The sequence below is a fragment of the Salvelinus sp. IW2-2015 genome, linkage group LG4q.1:29 (assembly GCF_002910315.2).
Source record: "Salvelinus sp. IW2-2015 linkage group LG4q.1:29, ASM291031v2, whole genome shotgun sequence".
Lineage (NCBI taxonomy): Eukaryota > Metazoa > Chordata > Actinopteri > Salmoniformes > Salmonidae > Salvelinus > Salvelinus sp. IW2-2015.
In genome coordinates this window covers 76,926,530-76,952,733 of record NC_036842.1, presented here as the reverse complement: position 1 = coordinate 76,952,733, position 26,204 = coordinate 76,926,530, and the positions used below count along the sequence as shown (strand labels likewise).

The following is a 26,204-nucleotide window of genomic DNA, read 5'->3' as shown; positions in this document are numbered from 1 at the left end:
CTCATTCCGTCAGTAGAGGATGCCTGGTTATTCTTTAAAAGTGCTTTCCTCACCATCTTAAATAAGCATGCCCCATTCAAAAAATGTAGAACCAGGAACAGATATAGCCCTTGGTTCACTCCAGACCTGACTGCCCTTGACCAGCACAAAAACATCCTGTGGCATTCTGCATTAGCATCGAATAGCCCCCGCGATATACAACTTTTCAGGGAAGTTAGGAACCAAAATACAGAGGCAGTTAGGAAAGCAAAGGCTAGCTTTTTCAAACAGAAATTTGCATCCTGTAGCATTAACTCCAAAAAGTTCTGGGACACTGTAAAGTCCATGGAGAATAAGAGCACCTCCTCCCAGCTGCCCACTGCACTGAGGCTGGGAAATACTGTCACCACCGATAAATCTACGATAATTGAGAATTTCAATAAGCATTTTCCTACGGCTGGCCATGCTTTCCACCTGGCTACCCCACTGGCTCCAGGTCATCTATAAATTGTTGCTAAGTAAAGCCCCGCCTTATCTCAGCTCACTGGTCACCATAGCAACACCCACCCGCAGCACGCGCTCCAGCAGGTATATTTCACTTGTCACCCCCAAAGCCAATTCCTCCTTCGACCGCCATTCCTTCCAGTTATCTGCTGCCTATGACTGGAATGAACTGCAAAAATCACTAAAGCTGGAGACTCATATCTCCCTCACTAGCTCACAGATCACTGCACATGTACATAGCCAATCTGTAAATAGCCCATCCAACTACCTCATCACCATATTGTTATTTATTTATTTTTGCTCATTTGCACCCCAGTACCGCTACTTGCACACTCATCTTCTGCACATCTATCACCCCAGTGTTTAATTTGCCATACTGTAATAATTTCACCACTATGGCCTATTTATTGCCTCACTCCCCTTATCCTACCTCATTTGCACACACTGTATATAGACTTGCTCTATTGTATTATTGACTGTATGTTTGTTTATTCCATGTGTAACTCTGTGTTGTTGTTTGTGTCACACTGCTTTGCTTTATCTTGGCCAGGTCGCGGTTGTAAATGAGAACTTGTTCTCAACTAGCCTACCTGGTTAAATAAAGGTAAAAAAATTCAAAATAAAATGAATTCCACAAAATTATGCAAATTAACCTATAGACCAATAAGCATGAGGTCAAATGTATTTACATCTACAAGTATTTCCATAAATTATTTAGCAATGGTATTTATTTTGTATTTTCTTTACAGCCAAATTGTGACCCCCCTCTTGATGGTGGAGAGGACTTTTTTTTATCCTGCAATTCTACACATTCTGCCATGGGCGGAGAGAAGTAATGTGCAATTTTACAGCTAATTTCCTGCAAACCTACCCATTTTGCAATTCTACCCATTTTGCTTATGCCTGGAACTGGCCCTGTTTGTGTGTGTGTGCGTGTGTGTGTGCGTGTGCCTGCGTGCATCTCTGTGTGTGTAGACTGAATGAGTTTGTATGAGTATTGAGTAAGCCTTACACACCCTTTTGATTTCAAAATTCCACTGTTGTTACACGTCTCAAATGATAGGCTGCTACATCAACAGTATCGAGAGGCCGTTCAGAGTTCATTGTGGTTTTGACTACTCTCTCTCTTTCCGTGTGTTGAATGTTTCTTGGTTGGCTAGCTGCTGTGACAATAATAATAATAATAATCTATAAAATATTAAGTTGACAGACACAATCAATTCCTTATTCTACATGATGAAGAGGAATGCCTGTTCTTTATAATATGGTTCTTTCTGAGCATGCTTTGTCACTTTGCACCCTGACCCCACCCTGAATAGAAAGACCCTGGCGAGTCAAGGGTTTCTTGAAGTTTCTTGTTGGTTAATTTTTATGTTGTTGTTTTCTCAATGTTTCCTTTGACAGATGTTGGATGGACTCCGTCGGCGGCACGGCTCTCGCCCCTCCCCCCGRCCCCTGTCACTCAACTTCACCACCTTCTCAGCCCCGCCCCCAAGCCATGATGTGGACAATAGCGATCATCCAATCAGGAGGTGAGGATCAACTCCAAGGATTAACATTTTGGGTGGTCATAAAACTATAGCCAGTCTGAAATCAACCCCAAGCTCGATTCCTTATGTAGTGGATGGCAGATGATACTACGGAGAGTTTCCCTACCATCTCAATGGTACACCTAACATGCAATAACTGGAAATTAGAAAAAAAATGATGGGTGTAARCGATAGGGCAGAAACTCCAGTTTGCATGTCAAAGGGTAAGATTTGACCATATAGTTATCCAATCCTTACCCACCTGTCCCTACTCCCTCTAAGGATTGTATAAGTGTGCAACACATCTGGCCTATTGGATAATGGGTCTTTGAACTTTGACCCATTGACTGTGTGTAACATTTTGCTGGCCTTACGCAACATTGCTGAGTTGTTTCATCAGTTAATACTGAAAAGTTCTGCAGAAATGGCTAAAGGGAGTAATCAAAAGAAGAGACTGAGTGTGGGGTTTTGTGGGTGAGGTATAGTGAAACACACACAGAGAGAGATCAGAACAGCACAGAAAATGTGGTTACACCCTGTGTGTGTAGTGAGTGTGTGTGTGCTTGTGTGCACGCGTGTGTGTGTGCATGCTGGTGTGTATGAGCTTGTTTCTACGTCTATCCAAATGCCTATGCGTACTCAATGCCTGTGTGTGTTCCTGCGTCTGTGAGAGTGGGAGTGGGGTGTTGAAAAGGTCTATTGTTCAGTGGTCTGGTGTCAGCAGACTTCTCCTGGACTGTGTGGGTTTGACCAGAAACACAAGCATTTATTCACACTGTACTTTAACCCCTCCACCGATCAGAATACACATTTTCAATCCGTTTCACCAATCAGACAACCTCTAACCTTCTAACCAACCAGACTTCAACCCTTTAACTGCCCTCAGTAATCATATCACTGTATTTAATCTATTTTCTGTGCGGTAATTTCTAATTCTGTCTTTTTAGTCCTTCTCCCATCAGAGCATTGCTTTCTCGTCTCATTCCCGGCCGTGTTGCCCATAACCAATGATACAGGTTCAGATCGTTTTCATCCTACTACCGCTTAAGGTTACGATTGGGGGTTGGGTAATCTGATCCAAGATCTGTTGTTAACCTCAAACTGTCTTATGCTTCTAACAGGAGAGCCTAGAAGCCTAGCAAGGCTACTTCCTTTATCCTAGCTTGTCTCGCTGCATCTTTTGTCCCGCGATACATCCCCTACCATGCAGGAAACCGTCTCTCATTGTGCCTTATTGTGTCACTGTTTCCTGTCCCTGTTTTTGTTGTCAGAGCTAGACTTCTTCCTGTTAAGCTCATGGTGTCGCTATCAGGTAAACAGCAAAAAAWATATATATTAGTTCCCTTTCTCTGCGGTCCGATATGCATTTGATTTTGTGCTGTGAATGAATTTATTGTATTTGTATGTCTGCATGTATGTGTGTATCAGTGGAGGCTGCTAAGGGGAGGACGGCTCATAATAATGGCTGGAACGGAGCAAATAGAATGGCATTAGACACATGGAAACCATGTGTTTGATGTATTTGATACCATTCCACTAATTCCGCTCCAGCCAGGGGAGGGGGAAGCAAGGAAATGGTATTGTTTTTTTTCTCCTGAGACCTCAGACAATAAGCAATAGTCACAGACCATGGCCCCGCCTTCTTCCTCCTCCCCTCACCCCTCTCTCTCTTCTCCTCAGTGTCTCATTGAGTCTTCTGCTCTGGTCTCTGCCTTGGCCAGATGCACAGTCTCTCTTCCGTCTTTCACTTTACACTCTTGGTTCATACTCTTCGCTTCTCTTCACAACCCCGCCCCTCTCTCTATTCCCCTATTTGAATGATCTCCTTCTTGTTCAGTTTCTAGTCTTTGCTGTARCTCAATGCTTAGTCTGCTGTCTTTCTCTCTCTCCCTCCCTCTCTTCCGTCATGAGAACTCTACACAGGCTGAAGTTGATGAGCTCTCCCAGTCTTAGTGAGCTAGGAAAGAGTGAGAAGGGATCACCGGAGGAGAGAGGAGAGAAACAGAAGAGGGCTGGGGCCAACGCTACCTGGAACAGGTATGCTGCAGCCTGACCATGCATGTAGTATATGTAGATGTAGAATATTAAATATCATTTAATGGGTAAATGGGTAAATGGAATCTGAGTGGTACATGTTGATGTTTGTGTGTGTGTCCACTAGCATCCACAATGCTGTCATTGCCGTCTTCCAGAAGAAAGGTCTGGCTGACAATGAACTCTATGTCCTCAACGAAGGTGTCAGGTGAGTTACAAACACAAGCAAACACACACATCTGTTTGCTAGCATGGYGTTTATCTGCCACGTGTGTGTGTATGTATGTGTGTGTGTATGTGTGTGTGTGTTTGTGGGAGGCCATGTGGTCTTGCCAGATATCTCATTATCTTTCAAGACCAGACCAGAGCTGTCAGTTCTGTCATGTCAGCCTCGATTACAGCCCAGTAAACAACTGAAGTCACGCATATCACACACTATAGAAGAAAACCAACAGGCCAGAGAGCTGAGTCAATCATACACAGCAAATTCTTCAGTGTTAAACACTGGGCCAGTGTCTATATGGGTTCACACTTGAAGGTGTGATCTTTAGTCTGAACCAGGTCTGTGTTTGATCATTTCATTGCAGAGGTGGGTGAGGGGCCTCTAGCGGGTCGTTTGTGTTGTTGGGTGGTTCTTGGCTGTTCACAGGTCTTGGCATGCCGCCCCACTGATTACCTCGTGGCCCCTGTACTGACTTGGTGATAGAATTGAGGGTGCTGGGAGGGGTGAAGACGGTTTGGAGGGTTCGGGGGGTCTGGACTGAGGCTAGCTTGCTGCTGTGCGGGATTATGGGTAGGGAGGGCTAAGGAGGATGGATCTGGGCCACTAAGGAGCAGGGGGAGGAGTTATCATTTGGTAATTTTTGACCTGGGGTTTGATGGGGGTGGAGGTGGCTAGGAAGGGATTTGTTGGGATGGGGCAGAGATAGARGGGCCGGCAGGGGTAGGGGTTGTTTCTGGAGGGTCTTGGGTGGTGACAGGAGTGGGACATATTGGGAAGTGGGTTGGCCATTACCTGTGGAAAGGTCTGGTTCTGGGTCTTCGTTGTTGTTGTCTGGCGGAGTGGGTTGGTGGGGTTGGGATTTGGGTTAGGGTTTGTGGCGCTGGCCCTTGCTCTGCCGGGATAGGAACTGGGGCAGGTTCTGAAGTAGGTGGCCGCCTATCCCGCACARGTTGCAGGAGCGTGTGGACGTACAGTCTGAGTTGGGATGCTTGTCTTTACAGATCTTGCAGATGATGCCTGTGCAGGCTGTGGCCAGATGGTCCAGTTCCTGCACAGTTTGGTCATGCCGTAGTAGTGGACGGAGCCTCTGTTGTTCCCCAGCGTGATGGTSCTTGGGAGGTGTTGGACTCTGCCCACTCAGGTTGGGTGTGGTCTTAACTGGACCAGCCATTTTTGTGCCCCAGTCCAGGACCCTCCTAGCCACTGACTTGAGGGTGGCGAACCTGCTTAACAAAACATGTGTGTCATAGTCCTRGATGCATTCATTGTTAACCGTACTGTAACTACCTTGGATTCAGTGTCGGAAAGGAGGTATGCTCTGATTCTGTTAAATGAGGCTGAATCTTTACAATTTCTGAAATTTTACCAAAACTGTTCTAGTGACTGGGGGGTCTTGAAACTGGCTTCAAATGATTCCTGTGGCCCCTGGGGTTTCACCAGGCAGTTCCTGCTGAATTCCAGGCGGGTCATGGTTTCTGGTCTGGCGGTTATGGTTGCTGTTGCTGCTCCTCGGCGATTGGTGCCTCCGTCCTCAGCAGCCTCCTTGTTGGGGATCAGCTTTAGCCTCACTGTGTTGTAGCRGCGCATCGCTCCTAGGTTAATCACGGCCATCTCGCTCAGGTGGGTGTTGTTTTGGGTCTTGATGATGCCTGGTCTGGTTGTTGGTCTGCGCCAATCCTACTACACAGTAATATACACAGAGGTGAAAGTAGATTTAATTTCTTCCCTGTACGGGATCTCCTATCGTCGAATGATCTTATGTAAGCATTTATAAAGACTTCAGAAGTGGCAGCAGACATGCTTAACTTTAATTAACATAACCATACACCACTTCAACTGGTACAACACTTATACTCACTGGTGGCCAAAAATAACTAATTGAAAGCCATGCCCCCACTAAGCCACGCCTCCAATATAATTTCCCAAGGTGCCTTGCCTTTTCGGGTGAATTGCAGATATACCACCCATGACTGTATTTGTTAGTGAAAAAGACATGGTTGTTGAATTWKTTCATTTATTGTTCTGTGGACTTCACCAAGTTAGTTCCTACTGCAGGCGAATATTGTCATTCAAATTAAAAAATGTATGACAATACATACAGTGCATTCGGAAAGCACACAGACCCCTTGACTTTTTCCACATTTTGTTACGTTACAGCCTTATTCTAAAATGGATTCCATAAAAAWTTTTCCTCAGCATTCTGTACACAATAATACCCCATAACGAGAAAGCGAAAAAACTGGTTTTTAGAAATGTTTGCAAATGTAAAAAAATATACGCAGTTACACAAGTATTCAGACCCTTTGCTATTAGACTTGAAATTCAGCTCAGGTGCATCCTGTTTCCATTCACCATCCTTGAGATGTTTCTACAACTTGATTGGAGTCCACCTGTGGTGAATTCAATTGATTGGACATCATTTGGAAAGGCACCCACCTGTCTATATAAGGTCCCACAGTTGACAGCATGTCAGAGCAAAAACTAAGCCATGAGGTCGAAGGAATTGTCTGTAGAGCTCCGAGACAGGATTTTGTCGAGGCACAGATCTGGGGAAGGGTTCCAAAAAACGTCTGCAGTATTGAAGGGCCCAAGAACACAGGGCCTCCATCATTCTTAAATGGAAGAACTTTGGAACCACCAAGACTCTTCCTAGAGCTGTCCGCCTGGCCAAACTGAGCAATCGGTGGAGAAGGGCATTGGTCGGGGAGGTGACCAAGAACCTTATGGCCACTCTGACAGAGCTCCAGAGTTCCTCTGTGGAGATGGGAGAACCTTCCTGAAGGACAACCATCTCTGCAGCACTCCACCAATCAGGTCTTTCTGGTTGAGTAGCCAGACGGAGCCACTCCTCAGTAAAAGGCACATGACAGCCCGCTTGGAGTTTGCTCAAAAGACACCTAAAGGACTCAGACCATGAGAAACAAGATTCTCTGGTCTGATGAAACCAAGATCGAACTTTTTGGCCTGAATGCSATGTGTCACGTCTGGAGGAAGCCAGGCACCATCCCTACTGTGAAGCATGGTGTTGGCAGCATCATGCTGTGGGAATGTTTTTCTGCGGCAGCGACTGGGAGACTAGTCAGGATCAAGGGAAAGATGAACGGAGCAAAGTACAGAGAGATTCTTGATGAAAACCTGCTCCAGAGCGCTCAGAACTTCAGACTGGGCGAAAGTTCACCCTCCAACAGGACAACGACCATAAGCACACAGCCAAGACAACGCAGGAGTGGCTTCGGGACAAGTCTCTGAATGTCCTTGAGTGGCCCAGCCAGAGCACAGACTTGAACCCGATCAAACATCTCTGGAGAGACCTGAAAATAGCTGTGCAGCTATGCTCCCCATCCAACCTGACAGAGTTTGAGAGGATCTGCAGAGAAGAATGGGAGAAACTCCCCAAATACAGGTGTGCCAAGCTTGTAGCATCATATCCAAGAAGACTCAAGGCTGTAATCGCTGCCAAAAGTGCTTCAACAAAGTACTGATTAAAGGGTCTGAATACTTATGGAAATGTGGTGTTGTGGAAATTCTTACACAGGGACATTCAAAGTCAATCTTAAATGAATCATTGTTTATTGTCAGCGCGCTGGAGAGGTTCCAACCAACTCAATGTACCATAGTACACATRTCAATCAGAAACTCTGCCTGGGCAGATCCAGCAGTTGTCTTATATACGGCTATACACAGACATGTTATATTTGCACAGTGGTGGGCCGTCAGGGCCAGCAAGGCCTTCTCTGCTGGCCTAAACATCATCAGAATATACTTWAAAAAWATATATATTTTCCCACAAATATGTATTAAATTATTCCCCAGAGTAAGAGTTATACTCTTCATTTCATAGCTTTCCTCTTGGTTGCACTGCTTCCAGCCCCAGGTTGAGATTTGGAGGGYTGGTCTTTATGTTRGATMTTTTATCCAATCATATTCAGCCATCATGTGTTGCCAGGGGTCTAAAATCTGCCCTCAGGCCTTCAGAATCAACAGTGCGGGCGCTTGTAGCTTAAAGTGTCAACTTTAAATTTACTTTAAATTTAGTGTCAACCAATCAGCTTTAGAGTTGGCTATTGTACGCCTGCTGGCTGGCTCCAGTGTTACACAGGAGCCAGCTAGCAGGCGTAGTGCGTGCACGTCTTTTGATTGGATTACCAATATTGAGAGGCAGGTCCTATGGGCAGGTCTATGCAGAACCTCAGAACTAGGAAACTGAATTTGATAAACRAATTAATTTGCGTACTACTAAGCTGTTTTTTCAACCCACAATGGGGGAAGGAGGAGAAGATATCGATTTGGTCGAGGATATAATTATAACGCCATTCTCAAGACGAACTTTTCAAGAAAAGTTAGACATTGTAAGGAGAGGTCGCCCGACGCCGACGCTACAAAGCCTGTCACAGGCGGGAAAGGGGTTCGTTCGCCACTTTCAAAGTTCCAACTACGAGCGCTATCAATGGCTCACAGGCTCCGAGAAGCACTGCAAACTGTACTGCTGGGAATGCCTATTATTTGCAAGTGATCGATTTGGTGTTTGGAGCCACACTGGCTTTGCAAACTTGAGTTGTCTAACCAAGGCAGCAACGAGACACCAAAGTACGGCTGGGCACTTACAAGCAATGGTGCTTTTGAAAACTTTTGGGGACACCCGAGTGGATCTACAGCTCAACGAACAAGCGCGCAGGGCAACGGAGCTGCACAATGAAAAGGTGAAGAAAMATAGGGAAATATTGAAAAGACTCATTGATTGTGTCATGTTTTTGGGTAAACAGGAACTTTCATTTAGGGGACACGATGAAAGTGCTGACTCCACAAACAAAGGGAACTACATTGAGCTTCTTTCTTTTCTTTCTGAAAGCAACACAGATTTACAATATCACCTGTCCACTAACAAAGTGTTCATTGGGACGTCAGGCAAAATACAAAATGACCTAATTTATGCTATTGCTGAAGTGATGGGAGAAGAGATCAAAATGGAGATTAAAAAAGCTCCCTTTGTCGCTGTTATGGTGGACGAGACAACAGCTCTCACTCGTCCTGCGTTATGTGACGGACACAGGAGTCAAGGAGCGATTTATCCGATTTGAAGATGTGACAAGCGGCAAGCGAGCTGATGACATTGCCGCTCTTATTTTCCGTTTCTTGGAGGAAAATGAATGTAGTCTGGATAAAGTTGTGGCACAGTGTTTTGATGGCGCAGCAGTCATGGCAGCTGGACTCAATGGGGTGCAGGCTAAAGTTAAGGAGAGGGCACCGATGGCCTTATTCATTCACTGCTATGCACATCGACTAAATGTAGTACTGACTCAAGGAGCCTCAAAGCTTAAAGAATGCAAGGTCTTCTTTGCCAACCTCAATGGCCTTGCAGCATTTTTCTCACGATCCCCTAAGCGCACGCAACTGCTGGATGACATCTGCAAGCATCGTMTTCCTAAGGTTGCACCAACGAGGTGGCAATATACATCTAGATTGGTCAATGCAGTCTTTGAAAAGAGAGTTGCCCTAAAGGAGCTGTTTAACCACTTACTGGAACATCATGATGACCATGACGGGGATACTGTGCTTATGGCTGATGGATTTAATGCAYGTTTGGATGATTTTGAGTTTWGTTTTTTGCTTGAAACATTCAATGGGATTTTTAATTATTCGGATGTGCTTTTTGGAATTCTACAGAAACAAACTTTGGATGTACAATTCTGCCTGACAAGGGTGAACGAGTTTTGTGACACAATTGAGCGAGAGAGGCGCAGGTTCAGTCAAATCTACGATGACACAGCGCGCATCTCAAGTTCACCTAGCGCACGCAGAGGCCCAGCACAAGGAGACCCTCGCACATACTACCAACAACTCCACAGCAATATTCTGGACAACATTCTTTGCCAGATACGAAACAGGTTTCAAGACCACGAAAAATGTATGTTTCTCTCCCTCCTGGACCCCCAGCACTTTCAGACCTATCGGAAAGAATTCCCGCAAACAGCCTTCTCCAGCTTAACAGAGAGTCACGGAACACTGTTCGACCTATCCAAGCTAAAAACAAAACTGACTGTAATGTATGCTATGACTGATTTTGAAGGGAAAAGTCCCTCTGATCTCCTTGATTTCCTTAAGCAGAAAAATCTGAATGAGGACATGGGGCAACTTTACACATTGGCATGTGTGACAGTGACTATCCCTGTGTCCACGGCTTCTGTCGAGCGGTCATTCTCGGCCTTAAAGCGAAGCAAAACGTATTCCAGAAATGCTACTGGACAGACTCGGCTTTCAGCATTAGCCTCCATGTCGATAGAAAAGGACTTATTGGTGAAACTAAAATGCACAGATAGACTGTACAACAGAGTCATTGAAGTCTTCTTGAGGAAAGAAAGGAGGAAGGATTTTGTGTTCAAATAATCAGTCTTTGGTGAGTAGGCATASAATGCATTTTATTTTTTATTAAATGTGTATGTATGTTTCGCATTTTATTTYGTTAATATTAAATAGCCTATMTATTAACAAAATAAAATGGCAAATAGCCTATSTTGCAAATTATTWGTTTTCTTTCTTTTATTTTCAGTGAATAGTTATGTGTCTTTATCATCACGGTGAAACTGCTTTGGGTGCGACAATGCGCTGTTTAGTGAACACACTGTATTTTTTTGGGGGGGGACTTAAAGCTCAAAGTTTGTGGACCAGAAATGGATAGAAGAAGAATGTTAATATAACTCTGTTGCACTCGACTATGTTCTTGCCTATTAGTTGAACTGTACTGTATTGTACTCTTCCCCTGCAATTCTCTGAATAAAAATGTCAATTTCAAGGTGACGCAACGCCTGGTTATACTGCGTTTCTGTCTAAATGTATAGTGTCTAGAGCCATGGCATCATAATGATGGTAATAAGAGGTGGATTAATTCGGGTGGGACTGTGTAGGACCTCACTGAAGGCCCAGGCCCCAGGCCCACGGCACGCCACTGTATTTGCATGATTTAGCATAATTAATTCATCATTATCGTTTTGTTTCATTCATGTGACAAATCAATACTGGTTCATAACATGTGACAGATCAATACTGGTTTATAACATGTGACAGACCAATACCTCACGAGGCTTCTTCTCTGTAAGCTGAGACCTTGAAACTGAGATATCTTTTGTTCGTTCTCAAAACAAGGTCTGGGTGTACTGCCAAATTGCAGCTACTGATAGTGAGGATTTGTACAGTCAGCCACTTGCATGAACACAGAAATTGGTTATTAGAACAGTACATGAATAGATAATCTTAGGAACTCATGGCAGGTTGAGTTACAGGTTCAGATATCAGAGGAGAGCTGGGGGAACATATGGAAAACAGTATATAAAGCCACTCTACATGTAACCGAACAAGATAGTTTCAATTCAAAGTACTACGTCGTTTTTTATGAGCCCTGATAAACTTAATAAAATGTAAAAAAGGAATATCAGCAAAGTGTTGGAGGCAGTGTGGACAAATAGGTACTTTATCACATATATTTTGGCAATGTCTGAAAATACAGTCTTTTTCGTCTAAAGGTTTCCATGTTATACAGGACATCACAGGTATTATTATTCAACCAGACCCATGTCATCTCCTTCTAGGTATTGTTCCTGTGGATACACTCCAATCCTCCCCACTTAAATTGATAGATTATCTTTTAGCAGCAGCAAGGAAATGTGTAACAAAATTATGGAAAAATTAACATGCACCCTCAAAAGATATTTGGTTAGGTCTATGCGGGGAACTTGCTGACATGGAGAGAACTACATCAATCTTGCAGCATAGCCAGCATAGGTATAAAGGTGTCTGATCAGAGTTCCTGACATATCGTACAGGTCTTATTCTGTCATTTCTGGGCTTTTTGTTTGTTTCTGTTGTTTTTGTGTGACTTAATCCAAATTGTATACTTATTCAGACTCTTGAAATATATGGTACATGTTCTTTATATGCTCTTGAATAAAAATGTATGTAAAAAAAAAAAAAAAAGCACGAACATTACAGTTCCCATTACAGTGGTATTTCAGTTTTTTATTTTTAATACATTTGCAAAACTTTCTAAAAACATTTTTTGCTTTGTTATTATGGGGTATTGTGTGTATTTTGATGAGGGGAAAACATTTATTTAATCAATTTTTGAATAAGGCTGTAAAGTACAAAATGTGGAAAAAGGCAAGGGTTCTAAATACCTTCCAAATGCACTGTACACCATAAGGCCTTACTCTGATGGCCATGTTTTACCCTAACACAGTGGTGTAAACCTCCTGGTTTACAGGCCACATCAGGCCTGCAAGTCACATTATGTTGGCTTGCAAAGTGATGTATACTTCCTATTGGAATCCAGCCAGAGTTAGAACATCCAACAGTTGGAATCTTTATTCACCCGCAACCTGCATTCAGAATGACTGTCATGGTTAGGAACATTGATAAAGGAGACTAGCTAAACAATTTAAACTGGAACAACCATTTCAGTAATGGATGCAATAAATATAAGTAACTGATTGAATAAGTTTATTTTTTGTATTGTTTTATCTTTGTATGGCATAAGATTAATCAATCGATAAATGAACATGTAAAAACACATATATAAAACATCTATCTGCAGTAGAGCATGCTGAGAAATATGATAATGAGGGCTGTGATTTTGATGGAATGTTTTACTCTCCACAGAGTAAAACTGACACAATCACACTGTCACACTCAACACTTATTAACACCAACACTGAGGTTCTTTGTACACCACTGAGTGTTAATTTCACGCTTAGAAAGTTAATTTAACTCCTGAATCAACACTAGAAGTGTTACACTGAAAAATGAACACTAGGTAAAACTATCCAGTTTGCTGTGTAGGGTCTAGTCCTAACATTGTTTCAATATACAGTATCAGTAAGAAGTTTGGACACACCTACTCATTCAAGGGTTTCTATTTATTCAAATGTGTTTGACCATATACAACGCTATTTTACAGTAAACAAATTGACAACAGACTTTCAGCACGCTTACAGGGAAGGACATTCAACAAGCACAGTACTTATACAAATGACTGATGATTGGCTGAGAGAAATTGATGATCAAATGTTTGAGGGCTTGTTTGTTTGACTTCAGTGCGGCTTTTGACATTATCKATCATAGTCTRCTGCTGGAAAACATATTTGTTATGGCTTTACACCCYCTGCTATATTGTGAATGAAGAGTTGCCTGTCTAACAGAACACAGAGGGTGTTCTTTAAAGGAAGCCTCTCCAACATAATCCAGGTAGAATCAGGAATTCCCCAGGGCAGCTGTCTAAGCCCCCTAAGCCAGTGTGTCTATGTATGTGGATGACTCAACACTATACACGTCAGCTACTACAGCGACAGAAATGACTGCAGTTTGTTTCAGAGTGGATGGTAAGGAATAAGTTAGTCCTAAATATTTATCAAACTAAAAGCATTGTATTTGGGACAAATCATTCACTAAACCCTAAACCTCAACTAAATTGTGTAATAAATAATGTGGAAACTGAGCAAGTTGAGGTGACTAAACTGCTTGGAGTGACCCTGGATTGTAAACTGTCATGGTCAAAACATATTTGACATTTTTGATTTAACCTTTATTTAACTAGGCAAGTCATTTAACCTCTCTTGGGTACGTGAGACGTTAGCKTCCCACCTCTTCAACAGCCAGTGAAACTGCTGGGCGCCAAATTCAAATACAGAAATACTTATTATAAAAATTCAGAAAACAAAACATATTTTACATAGGTTTAAAGATTAACTTCTTGTGAATACAACCACGGTGTCAGATTTAAAAAATGCTTTACGGCGAATGCATACCTTACGATTATTTGAGAACATAGCCCAGCAGACAAATCATTACAAACAGTAACCAGCCAAGTAGAAGAGTTACACAAGTCAGAAATAGAGATAAAATTAATCCCTTACCTTTGATGATCTTCATATGGTTGCACTCAGCAGACATTCATATACTCAATAAATGTTCCTTTTGTTCGATAAAGTCTCTTTATATCCAAAAACCTCAGTTTTGTTCTCGCGTTTTCTTCAAGAATCCACAAGCTCAAACGCAGTCAAAACAGGCAGACAAAAAATCCAAATTGTATCCGTAAAGTTCATAGAAATATGTCAAAGCCTAAATAATCGATAATATTTCAACCGGACAATAACGTTGTCAATATAACAGGTAGACAAGAAAGGCACTCTCTCGGTCGAGCGCATGAAAAAGCTCTGTGACACTTTAGGGTCCACTCATTCAGACTGCTCTTACTTCCTCATTTTTCAGAATACAAGCCTGAAACAATTTCTAAAGACTGTTGACATCTAGTGGAAGGCATAGGAACTGCAATTTGAGTCCTAAGTCAATGGATACTGTAATGGCATTGAGAAAAAGAAACTACTTCCTGAATAGGTTTTTCTCAGGTTTTCGCCTGCCAAATCAGTTCTGTTTTACTCACAGACACTATTTTAACAGTTTTGGAAACTTTAGAGTGTTTTCTCTATCCATATCTACCAGTTATATGCATATCATATCTTCTGGGCCCGAGAAGCAGGCAGTTTAATTTGGGCATGCTTTTCATCCAAAATTCCGAATGCTGCCCCCTACCCTAGAGAAGTTAAGAACAAATTCTTATTTACAATGATGGCCTACCAAAAGGCAAATGGCCTCCTGCTGGGACGGGGGCTTTGGATTAAAAAAATAAATACAATATAAATATAGRACAAAACACACATCACAACAAGAGAGACACACCACTACATAAAGAGAGACCTAAGACAACAACATAACAAGGCAGCAAAACATGACAACACAGCATGGTAGCAACACAACATGACAACAACATGGTAGCAACACAACATGTTAGCAGCACAAAATCATGGCACAAACATTATTGGGCAAAGTCAACAGCACAAAGGTCAAGAAGGTAGAGACAACAATACATCATACAAAACAGCCATACGTGTCAATAAGAGTGTCCATGATTGAGTCTTTGAATGAAGAGATTGAGATAAAACTGTCCAGTTTGAGTGTTTGTTGCAGSTCGTTCCAGTCGCTAGCTGCAGCGAACTGAAACRACGAGCGACCCAGGGATGTGTGTGCTTTGGGGACCTTTAACAGATTGTGACTGTCAGAACGGGTGTTGCATGTGGAGGATGAGGGCTGCAGTAGATATCTCAGATAGGAGTGAGTGAGGCCTAAGAGGGTTTTATAAATAAGCATCAACCAGTTGGGTCTTGCGACGGGTATACAGAGATGACCAGTTTATAGAGGAGTATAGAGTGCAGTGATGTGTCCTATAAGGAGCATTGGTGGCAAATCTGATGGCCGAATAGTAAAGAACATCTAGCCGCTCGAGAGCACCCTTACCTGCCGATCTATAAATTATGTCTGCGTAATCTATCATGGGTAGGATGGTCATCTGAATCAGTGTTAGTTTGGCAGCTGGGGTGAAAGAGGGGCGATTACAATAGAGGAAACACAGTCTATATTTAACTTTAGCCTGCAGCTTTGATATGTGCTGAGAGAAGGACAGTGCACCGTCTAGCCATACTCCCAAGTACTTGTATGAGGTGACTACCTCAAGCTCTATACCCTCAGAGGTAGTAATAACACCTGTGGGAAGATGGGCATTCTTCTTACCAAACCACATKACCTTTGTATTGGAGGTGTTCAGAACAAGGTTAACTTGTTATGGCTTGGGGGCAGTATTTCGACATCTGGATGAGAAGCGTGCCCAAAGTAAACTGCCTGTTCCTCACCCAGTGGTGCATGTCCCCAGTCCGGTACCACCAGTTCCGGCACCACGCACCACTGGGCGAGTGCGGGGAGGAGGAACAGGGCGTACTGGACTCTGGAGACGCACAGGAAGCCTGGTGCGTGGTGTTGGCACTGGTGGTACTGGGCTGGTGCAAGGGACTGCCACAGGAGGGCTGGTACGTGGGGCTGCCACAAGAGGGCTGGTGCTTGGAGAAGGCACCGGATAGACCGGACCGTGAAGGCGCACAGGAGGTCTCGAGCACCGAGCCTGCCCAACCCTACCTGGCTGGATGCTCACTGTAGCCATGCCAGTGCGGCTATGTACACGTACAAGAGACACCATGCGTAGGGCTGGTGCCATGTACCCCGGCCCGAGGAGACGCACTGGAGGCCAGATGAGTAGAGCCGGTTTCATGGCACCTGGCTCGATGCCCAATCTAGCCCGGCCGATACGAGGTGCTGCTATGTACCGCACCGGGCTATGCACACGTACAGGAGACACCATGCGCTCTTCTGCATAACACGGTGTCTGCCCGTACTCTYGCTCTCCACGGTAAGCACGGGGAGTTGGCTCAGGTCTCCTACCTGGCTTAACAACACTCCCTGTGTGCCTCCCACCAATAMATTTTTGGGGCTGCCTCTTTCTCCTGTTGCGCTGCCATGTGCGTGTCGCCAACTCCATTCTCCTGTAACCCTCCTCGCACTGCTCCAGCGAATCCCAGGCGGGCTCCGGCACTCTCCCTGGGTCGACCGACCACCTCTCTATTTCTTCCCAAGTTGTATAGTCCAGATTCTCCTCCCAGGTCCAGTAGTCCTGCGATCGCTGCCGCTCCTGCTGCTGTCCTTTACCACGCTGCTTGGTCCGGTTTTGGTGGGTGATTCTGTAACGGCTTTCGTCTTCGTTTCAAGGATCGGAGAACCAATGCGCAGCGTGGTACGTATCCATATTTATTTGAATACTTTTCAATTATGAACAAAACAATAAACAGACGAAAACCAACGAAGCTACAGTCCCGAACTAGTGAACACAGACAAAACAGGAACACACGAACAGGAACAATCACCCACAAAACACACTACAAAACAGGCTACCTAAATATGGTTCCCAATCAGAGACAATGACTAACACCTGCCTCTGATTGAGAACCATATCAGGCCAAACAAGAAACCCCACATAGAAACAGAAAACATAGACTGCCCACCCCAACTCACGCCCTGACCATACAATTAGTAATTAGTATCTAAGATTTGCTCTTATTCTGTCGGGATCGATAGTCTCAGAGTTGAACCATTTCCACCCATGTAGCCAATGCTCCACGTGGTATGGTTAGGAATTCAACAACCATTACAACATTAGCTTAGACTGAGGTTTTTGTGGTCTCTACTCAAACCCCCTCAGCTGACCGAGGTATGCATGGTCTGAAGAGGATTTCTTCAGGCGTTTTTTAAAATTCTTAACAGTAGAAAAGGGCTGTCCCATGAGCCAGATCATGTCTGTGCTCATGGGAGCGGGTCAATGGCTTAGTTAAACTTTAAAGGGAATACAATTCTCTCACATTAATGGTTTAACATAGCATAATTTCACAAATAGTTTCATCTTTACTCATTCATTTGATAAAATAATTAGACGCAAACCTCATAATGGAGGCTCCTGTATAAACAGAGTTATGGTAATGTGGCTGTATTGTCCTTCATGAGGTCATTAACATGAAACAAAACGGACCGGGTCGTAGCTGACTTCTCCACCGACCGTTTACACATTCTCAAAAACATGGATATTGTTCAGTTCAAGTTCTGTGATGTAGAAGAAGTTCCTTTGTTCTACTGTGAAACTCTCTCTCTCTATGTGTCTCTTTCTGCATGGCCAGGGGGAGAGAGTCTCCTCCAGGAATTTACGACCTGAGATAACAGAACCTGGGTGTAGGAGAGGAGAGGGGGGGAAGGAACTCGCTATACCCAAAGAGGGCCACGTCATGACACCTGTCTTTCTAAAATCTTCAAAAGCCAAGTTAATAAGCAGATCACCAACCATTTCGAATCCCACCGTACCTTCTCCACTATGCAAGAGGTCCTGTTGTTCCGGACCTCTGGCAGTCTCTATGGTGGTGCCACAGGGCTCAATTCTCAGGCAGACTCTTTTCTCTGTATATATCAATGATGTCGCTCTTGCTGCTGGTGATTCTCTGATCCACCTCTACGCAGACAACACCATTCTGTATATATCTGGCCCTTCTTTGGACACTGCTAACACACCTCCAAACAAGCTTCAACGCCATACAACACTCCTTCCGTGGCCTCCCAACTGCTTTTAAATGCTAATAAAACTAAGTGCATGCTCTTCAACCGATTGCTGCCCGCACCCTCCCGCCCGACTAGCATCACTACTCTGGACGGTTCTGACCTAGAATATGTGGACAACTGCAAAAACCTAGGTGTCTGGTTAGACTGTAAACTCTCCTTCCAGACTCACATTAAGCATCTCCAAACCAAAATTAAATCTAGAATCGGCTTCCTATTTCGCAACAAAGCCTCCACTCATGCCGCCAAACATACCCTCGTAAAACTGACTATCCTACCGATCCTTGACTACGGTGATGTCATTTACAAAATAGYCCCCRAMGCTCTACTCAGCAAGCTGGATGTAGTCTATCACAGTGCGTCTGTTTTATCACCAAAGCCTCATATACTACCCACCACTGCGACCTCTATGCTCTCGTTGGCTGGGCCTCACTACATATCCGTCGCCAAACCCACTGGCTCCAGGTCATCTATAAGTCTTTGCTAGGTAAAGCCCCACCTTATCTCAGCTCACTGGTCACCATAGCAACACCCACCTGTAGCATGCGCTCCAGCAGGTATATTGCACTGGTCATCCCCAAAGCCAACACTTCCTTTGGCCGACATTCCTTCCAGTTCTCTGCTGCCAATGAGTGTCTTTWATCTCTCTCTCTAACTTTAAGCATAAGCTGTCAGAGCAGCTTACCGATCACTGTACCTGTACATAGCCAATCTGTAAATAGCACACCCAACTACCCCATCCCCATATTATTACTTACCCTCTTGCTCTTTTGCACCCCAGTATCTCTACTTGCACATCATCATCTGCACATATATCACTCCAGTACTAATGCTAAGTTGTAATTATTTTCGCCTCTATGGCCTATTTATTGTCTACCTCCCTATTCTCCTACATTTGCACACACTGTACAACGATTCTTTCCATTTTTCTTTTTTTTGTGTTATTGACTGTACTTTTGTTTATGTGTAACTTTGTGTTTTTTGTCACACTGCTATGCCTTATCTTGGCCAGGTCGCAGTTGTAAATGAGAACTGGCCTACCTGGTTAAATAAAGGTTAAATATAAAAAATAAATAAAGGGAGAACTCTACAGTGCTGATTTATGACATCTGAATGTGCATCAGATGGCAACAAGATCATATTGTACAGCAATTTCATCAGGTAACATGAATACAAAGCCGGCGAGAGGTGGTTAGAATAGGACGGGAGGCCAAAAGTCTGTGTAACCAATAGAGAGTCAGAATACCGACTGTGGGAACAAACAGTCTGTCCCATGGTTGGGTAAAGAAAGTTTGTAGTCAACAAAGTATGCAGGAGTCATGAGGCAAATAGCAAAATGCACAATAATTTAAAAAAATATATAACGACTTGGGGCTAGCCATTGTAAGTTCAGAGCCACTCGCCCCAACAGTGCGTGTGTGCTGGAGTGTGAAAGCTCGGGAGTGAAAGCTCGGGAGAGAGGGGAGAGTGAGGTGGAGGTACCTGTACCAGACAGGCGGAGACAGGCCAGGGCAGACAGTGAACAGATCGCCAGGGGGAATCCAAGCAGCGATGCAGCAGGCAATGGGAGAAGCTTTTATTTCTGGAGGCAGATTGCTTGTAGAAAATGCCAGTGAATGGTCTTTGAACAGCAGGAGGGGGCTTCAGAGGACGCTTCAAAGACTCCTGACACTTGTTGGGACCAAAGACCTTTTACTTCACACCTTAGTGCTAATTGAATGTGTATCTGGCTCAGTTCCAGGTTGGAATGGTGTCCTCAGGTCTCTGCTGTTTGTTGGCTAGAGCACCCTCTGTATAGGTTGGAAAAAGAAAACCTTGGAAGCAGTAATCTCTCCGGTTAATTTTGGTCAAAATGATGCCGTAGGTTTGGAGTTTTGATCTGGAGCGAAGGCCATGCTGTGGAGAGTAGCATCCTGCATATGTACCTGCCGAAAAATCCAAGTTTATCTAACTCCAAATCTATCCTTTTGTAAAAAAACATGTTGAAAGATGTGAGAGCTCACATTAAGCTGWGTCTCTCTCTGAGGTGGGCGCGTCATTATTGACACAAYAGTAGCTAAAATAGGGAGAAGTCTGTCCATAATAAAGCACTGCTCTACCTTCTTAACAGCACTATCAACAAGGCTGGTCCTACAGGCCCTAGTTTTGTCACACCTGGACTACTGTTCAGTCGTGTGGTCAAGTGTCACAAAAAGGGATGTAGGAAAATTGTAATTGGTTCAGAACAGGGCAGCACGGCTGGCCCTAGGATGTACACAGACAGMTAACATCAGTAATATGCATGTCAATCTCTCCTGGCTCAAAGTGGAGTAGAGATTGACTCCATCACTTCTTGTATTTATGAAAGGTATTGACATGTTGAATGCACTGAGCTGTCTGTCTAAACTACTGGTGCACAGCTCGGACACCCATGCATACCCCATAAGACATGCCACAAGAGGACTCTTCACAGTCCCCAAGTCCAGAAARGACTATGGGAGGCACACAGTACTGCATAGAGTCATGACTACATGGAACTCTATTCCACATCAAGTAACTGACACAAGCAGTAAAATTAGATTWAAAAAAAAGAGATAAAAATACACCTTATGGAACAGCCGGGACTGTGAAGCCAACATAGGCACAGACACATGCATATACACACACACGATAACATATGCACTATACACACACGTACACATAGATTTTGTATAGTAGCTATGTGGTGGTGGTGGAGTAGGGGCCTGAGGGCACACAGTGTGTTGTGAAATCTGTGAATGTATTGTCAAGTTTTAAAAATTGTATAACTGGCTTAATTTTTCTGGACCGCAGGAAGAGTAGCTGCTGCCTATGCATAATAAATACAAATACAAATGAGATGTTCGATGAGCAGGTGTCCATATACTTTTGGTAATGTAGTGTATATATATCTACACAATAATATAGTATCTAATTTCACATAGATGGCTTTGAAGCTTTTACCTGTTTTGTGTTATTAGTGTATTGCACTAGACAAATGTAGGCTCTGTTCATGTGTGTTAACTCTCTTGACTTTGTTTACTCAGGCACCTATTGAAAACAGAGCTGGGGTCATTTTTCACAGAATACCTCCAGGTAAGTGATGTTACTGCTAAATGGTGAAATAATATAATGGATAGATTGTTTCTGATTGGGCCATAATATACATTTTTACCAATGCTTTTTTTATTGAACCTCTCTGTCACTCAGAACCAGTTGCTGACAAAGGGCATGGTCATTCTCCGGGACAAAATAAGATTCTACGAAGGTATTTGTGGTGTCTTACTTTTCATAGAATTTTAGTAGATGTGTTAACAGTGACAGTAGAGAGAGCAGTCAGTGCTCCAAATAAAAATAATTGAACTGAAGCTTACATTACCTTTGTCAGGGTTACCTTTGTCAGGGTTACCATTGTCAGGGTCTGTGATGTTCTGTGCTTAACGCACCAAAGTCAACTGAGGCCATAGGTCCCAAACTGCTGTGCTTTGTGAGATTATTTTAGTACTAACAGCAGTTGGTTTGCTCCTCCTTTGGTGTTAAGGTCAGAAGTTACTGGACTCTCTGGCAGAGACATGGGACTTTTTCTTCTGTGATGTTCTCAACATGCTACAGGCCATCTTTCACCCAGTACAGGTATCACTCTCCTTCCTCATCTCTCTCTCACTCTATCTCTCTGTCTCTCTCTGTCCTGACTCTCCTCTAACCTGTTCTCTCTCTCTCTCGCTCTCTGATTCTATCTCAGCAGACAATAAAGAAGAACATTCTCTCAGGGAATTAAAGCTGCATTTTCATAACCCTACATCCCCCTCGCCTCACCCTTCGCTCCATTCCTCTTTCTACCTCTCCCCTTCTTCTCTCCTTTCTTTCTGCAGGGTAAGGAGCCTAGTGTGAGACAGCTGTCTCTGCTCCATTTCAGGAACACCATAGTTCTGAGTGTGAAGCTGGAGGATGCTCTGTCTCGGCCTCGCRCCCGCATTCCCCCCTCCATCACGCAAATGCTGCTTATACTGCAGGCATGTACAGAACACCTCTCTCTCTGTCTTTCTCTCCCCTTTTCTCTGTCTCTTTATGTCCCTCACTCACACACACACATGCACGCTCTGACCTGTCTTCTCTCTCTCTCTGTAGGGTGTCCATGAGTCGCGGGGTGTGAGTGAGGACTACCTGCGTCTGGAGTCTCTGGTCCAGAGGGTGGTCTCTCCTTACCTGGGCACCCACGGCCTCTACTCTGGAGAGGGCAGCGTGGCACACTGCTCCTGTGTGCTTGGTTAGATAAATATACTGCCCTGTTCACTGTTCTTCCACTACGTTTTCCCTCTCCTTTACTCTCCTTCTCTTACACACTCTGTCCCTCCCACAGAGAATCGTTTCCAGTGGTGCTGGCCTAAGCAGCCTGTGGACCAGCCATCTAAGAACCCTGTGGTTCGTTCTAAGAGTTACAACATCCCTCTCCTCCTGACGCCCGTGGCAGAGTACGACCCTGATGCCAGCTCGGTGGGCAGCGGGGGCATCAGACGCCACTCTGCCTGTGAGATCATCTCCTGCCTAGAGGAACAGGGCCTGGCCTACGCCGACATTGCCTCTGGAATTGATCCCTCCACCTCCAGCGCCTCTGCTAACAAGCTCTGTGTGGTTCCACAGTCCACAGGTAGGGCCTCAGTCCTCCTCACTAGGTCCTTACTAGGTTAGGCTATGCATACACTACAAACTGTAAACTTCCAGAGGCGCAGGGTGGAAAAGTTGCCATAGTAGGAAAAATAAGAAAAATATTCTTGCCAGACTGATTGATCCTAACCGACAACCTTCCCTCTGGCAGGAACTATGGAGTCTCCTCTCCCCTCCCCCTTAATCCCCCCTCTCCACTCCCCAGGACCCCTCCACAGGACGGAGGTAACAATGACCCTCACAGACATGGTCAAGGGTGCCCCCTCCTCTCTCCCCAGCGGATCTTCCAGCCCAGAGACCATCATTGGACAGGTGCTGGAGTCCCTGGACACAGATTTAGATGGGATATTCATAGAATTCCCACCCTGCTGCTCGGAGTCAGTGGGATATGGTCGGGAGAGCAGGCAGAGCACTGTGTAGAGAGGGAATCATGGGTAGAAGATGCGCCTTAGGCACACATGTGTAGGATCAGCTTACCCTCCCCAAATATCTTAGCTTAGACATTGGAGGGAAGTCTTTAGGCTAGAGGCAACCTCGTCCTTATAAGGATTTTGTGGCTAAGTGCACTCCATACTTCTCTCCACAAGATACCTCTTTTTAGTCAGCATTTCCTTGGAGAAGAAAAAACTAACTTTTGTAAGCATTTGATTCGATCTGATAATGTCTGCATTTTTTGGGATGTGTTTTGTTTTGTGTGTTTTGAAACTTAACTCTCACCACTATGATGCCATAACCTGTGGGCCCTTGGATTGTGTCTGGGTTTTCTACAAAAGCTTGGGAGAACTGCAGTTACCAGAAAAGCTTTTGGAGTAAATAGAGTATGTGAATATGATTTGGTCACATCTTGCTCCTCATTCTAAGAACCTGCATAGTTCAGTATGTATTAACCTGGCTTGTCCCATCTGTATGTTCCCTCCCCCCTCTGTGATTTTTCACTGTCATGCCAAACATGTATGGCGTGAAAATGATAGTCAGAGATGGCTAAAATACATCTGGGATCGGTCTATCATCCTCTTTTCAAAGGTCATAAAGCAGTCATGTTATGATTTACTTAATAATGAAATGTAACTGTTTGTTTCCTGTTTACATAGGAAGAGAAAATGAGGGTTTAATGATATTGAATGTTGTATCATTCACTGTGTTGTGCGGCACTTCAACTGTAAATACATTTTTGTTTTTTAGGACAGCTAGATATTGTGAAGTAAGCTTTTTAACTTAACTTGTGACTTCAATAAGGCCTTTTTAACTGAAGCTATTTTTATGATGTTTTACCTCAACCGTTTTTGTATACTTTGCTTTTTTTTAAATCTGTAATTAGAAGTTTTTATCCATGATTGTAAATTATCATTAATTTGTGATATCAGATTTTAATAAAGATTTCAGTGGCTAAGTACAGATTTCCATTGCCTTCTTAAATAAAATGTTATTTAGTCCATTGACTTAATTTAATCAGAGAGGAAGAGGCAAAGCAAGAGGTTTCACTCAGGGCAACAAAAAAATAAATCTGTCCGTGAAAATAAACCCATGAAGTAAGGAATTTTTGTATGGCGGTCAAAGACTGTCAAAAACAAATGTAATTGCTAATTTGCTACGTGAGGAAGTTTCATAATGGTTAGAGTGTTACTAATGCACTAATATACAGTAAGTGGACACACGTGGCATTTAAGCAACTTTGAAAAAAATGACTTTATATCTCAGTTGTGCCTGTTGTCATAGAGATAGATAGAGTACTCATCATGGATATAACCCGTTATAGGTCGTTATCAACAAAACTTCACAATACAGTGCAGTGCCTTAGATTTGGCTGCTGGGGGCAAGGAGACCACCAGCTCTGCTAAAACCATTGACAACTGCATGCCGTTTTCTAGAGATTATTAAATAAATGTTACGACTATTTGGTTTTAATATCACCTCWTGAAGAGCAGTCAGAACACCACATTTCCAATTATTCCACATTTAGTTCCATCAGAGTTATGCACCAAGTAACTGCATGCTTTTCATGATCAGTAAACAATTGATCATGTAATTTCAGATACTAGAGGGCCTATCCATTTGGCATGTAGCTAGCTAGCTAAGCAAAGAACATTTAGCTTGCTTTATCAGAGATTAGGCTTTTGAAAAGAGCTTGACATCGGCAAACCCTCGTCCTGGTAAAGTTGTCAGTCGAACTACGGTCATCACCACTATAGATGGCAAGCAACTCAAACAATATTTGTATATAGCCATCTAGTTTATCTCCTTAAAGTTAGTTCGTTAACTAGCCATATTGAGGTGATATGTTAGCTAGCCAATTCGACGTGGTAAATCAATCAATGTAGCCTATCATGTCTGTTAGCAGCAATTGTGATTAAATACGCTCTTAAAAACAATGTTGAAAAGGGGATAATGTTAGTTAACTTTGCTAGGTAGGCCTACATTGGTTGGAGAAAAAAGTACATTAGGTCTACTCACCACTATGTTTAGCCAACTGTACAAAGTTTCAACCAGTAGTTTGCTAGTTTGCAAAGTAAACATTATCAGCTAACAGTAGCCTACATCTGCAAATTTCACCCTTCTCCTGCTTGACAGGCAGAGGCCAAAAAGGACTATATATACTCCGGTATAGCTCACTTTTATATCACTCAAATATCCAATTAATGGCGGTGGCCAATATTGAGCGATATCGTGAGGCTATACCATCACATATCTGAAATTACATGATCAATTGATGTTTACCGATCACGAAAAGCATGAAGTTACTTGCTGAATTACTCTGATGATAGAGCTAAATATGCGCAATTGTTTTGCATGGAATAATCAAACATTTGTAGTTCTGACTATGCTCTTGAAAAGGTGATTATATTACAACCAAACTGAACAAAAATATAAACGCAACAATTTCAAAGATTTTACTGAGTTACAGTTCATATAAGAAAATCAGTAAATTCATTAGGCCCTAATCTATGGATTTCACATGACTGGGAATACAGAAATGCATCTGTTGGTCACAGATTCCTTTAAAAAAAAGTAGGGGCGTGGATCAGAAAACCAGTAAGTATCTGCCTCATGCAGCACGACACATCTCCTTCTCATAGAGTTGATCAGGTTGTTGATTGTGGCCTGTGGAATGTTGTCCCACCCCTCTTCAATGGCTGTGCAAAGTTGCTTGATATTGGCGGGAACTGAAACACGCTGTCATACACGTCAATCCAGAGCATCCCAAACATGCTCAATGGGTGACATGTCTGGTGAGTGTGCAGACCATG

General features: G+C 43.5%; 1 protein-coding gene across 1 annotated transcript in view; it reads left to right on the top strand.

The window, feature by feature from the left end:
• LOC111962569 (proline-rich protein 5) overlaps window positions 1–24,352 on the top strand; it is a 58,402-nt gene extending 34,050 nt beyond the window's left edge. The window contains 11 exon segments of the mRNA XM_070443128.1: window positions 1,888–2,015; window positions 3,924–4,049; window positions 4,174–4,254; window positions 21,342–21,390; window positions 21,505–21,562; window positions 21,836–21,927; window positions 22,167–22,307; window positions 22,423–22,561; window positions 22,655–22,942; window positions 23,111–23,323; window positions 23,326–24,352. Coding sequence (XP_070299229.1) covers window positions 1,888–2,015; window positions 3,924–4,049; window positions 4,174–4,254; window positions 21,342–21,390; window positions 21,505–21,562; window positions 21,836–21,927; window positions 22,167–22,307; window positions 22,423–22,561; window positions 22,655–22,942; window positions 23,111–23,323; window positions 23,326–23,411 — 1,401 coding nt within the window. The 3' untranslated portion in view covers window positions 23,412–24,352.
• The last annotated feature ends 1,852 nt before the right edge of the window (window positions 24,353–26,204 follow it).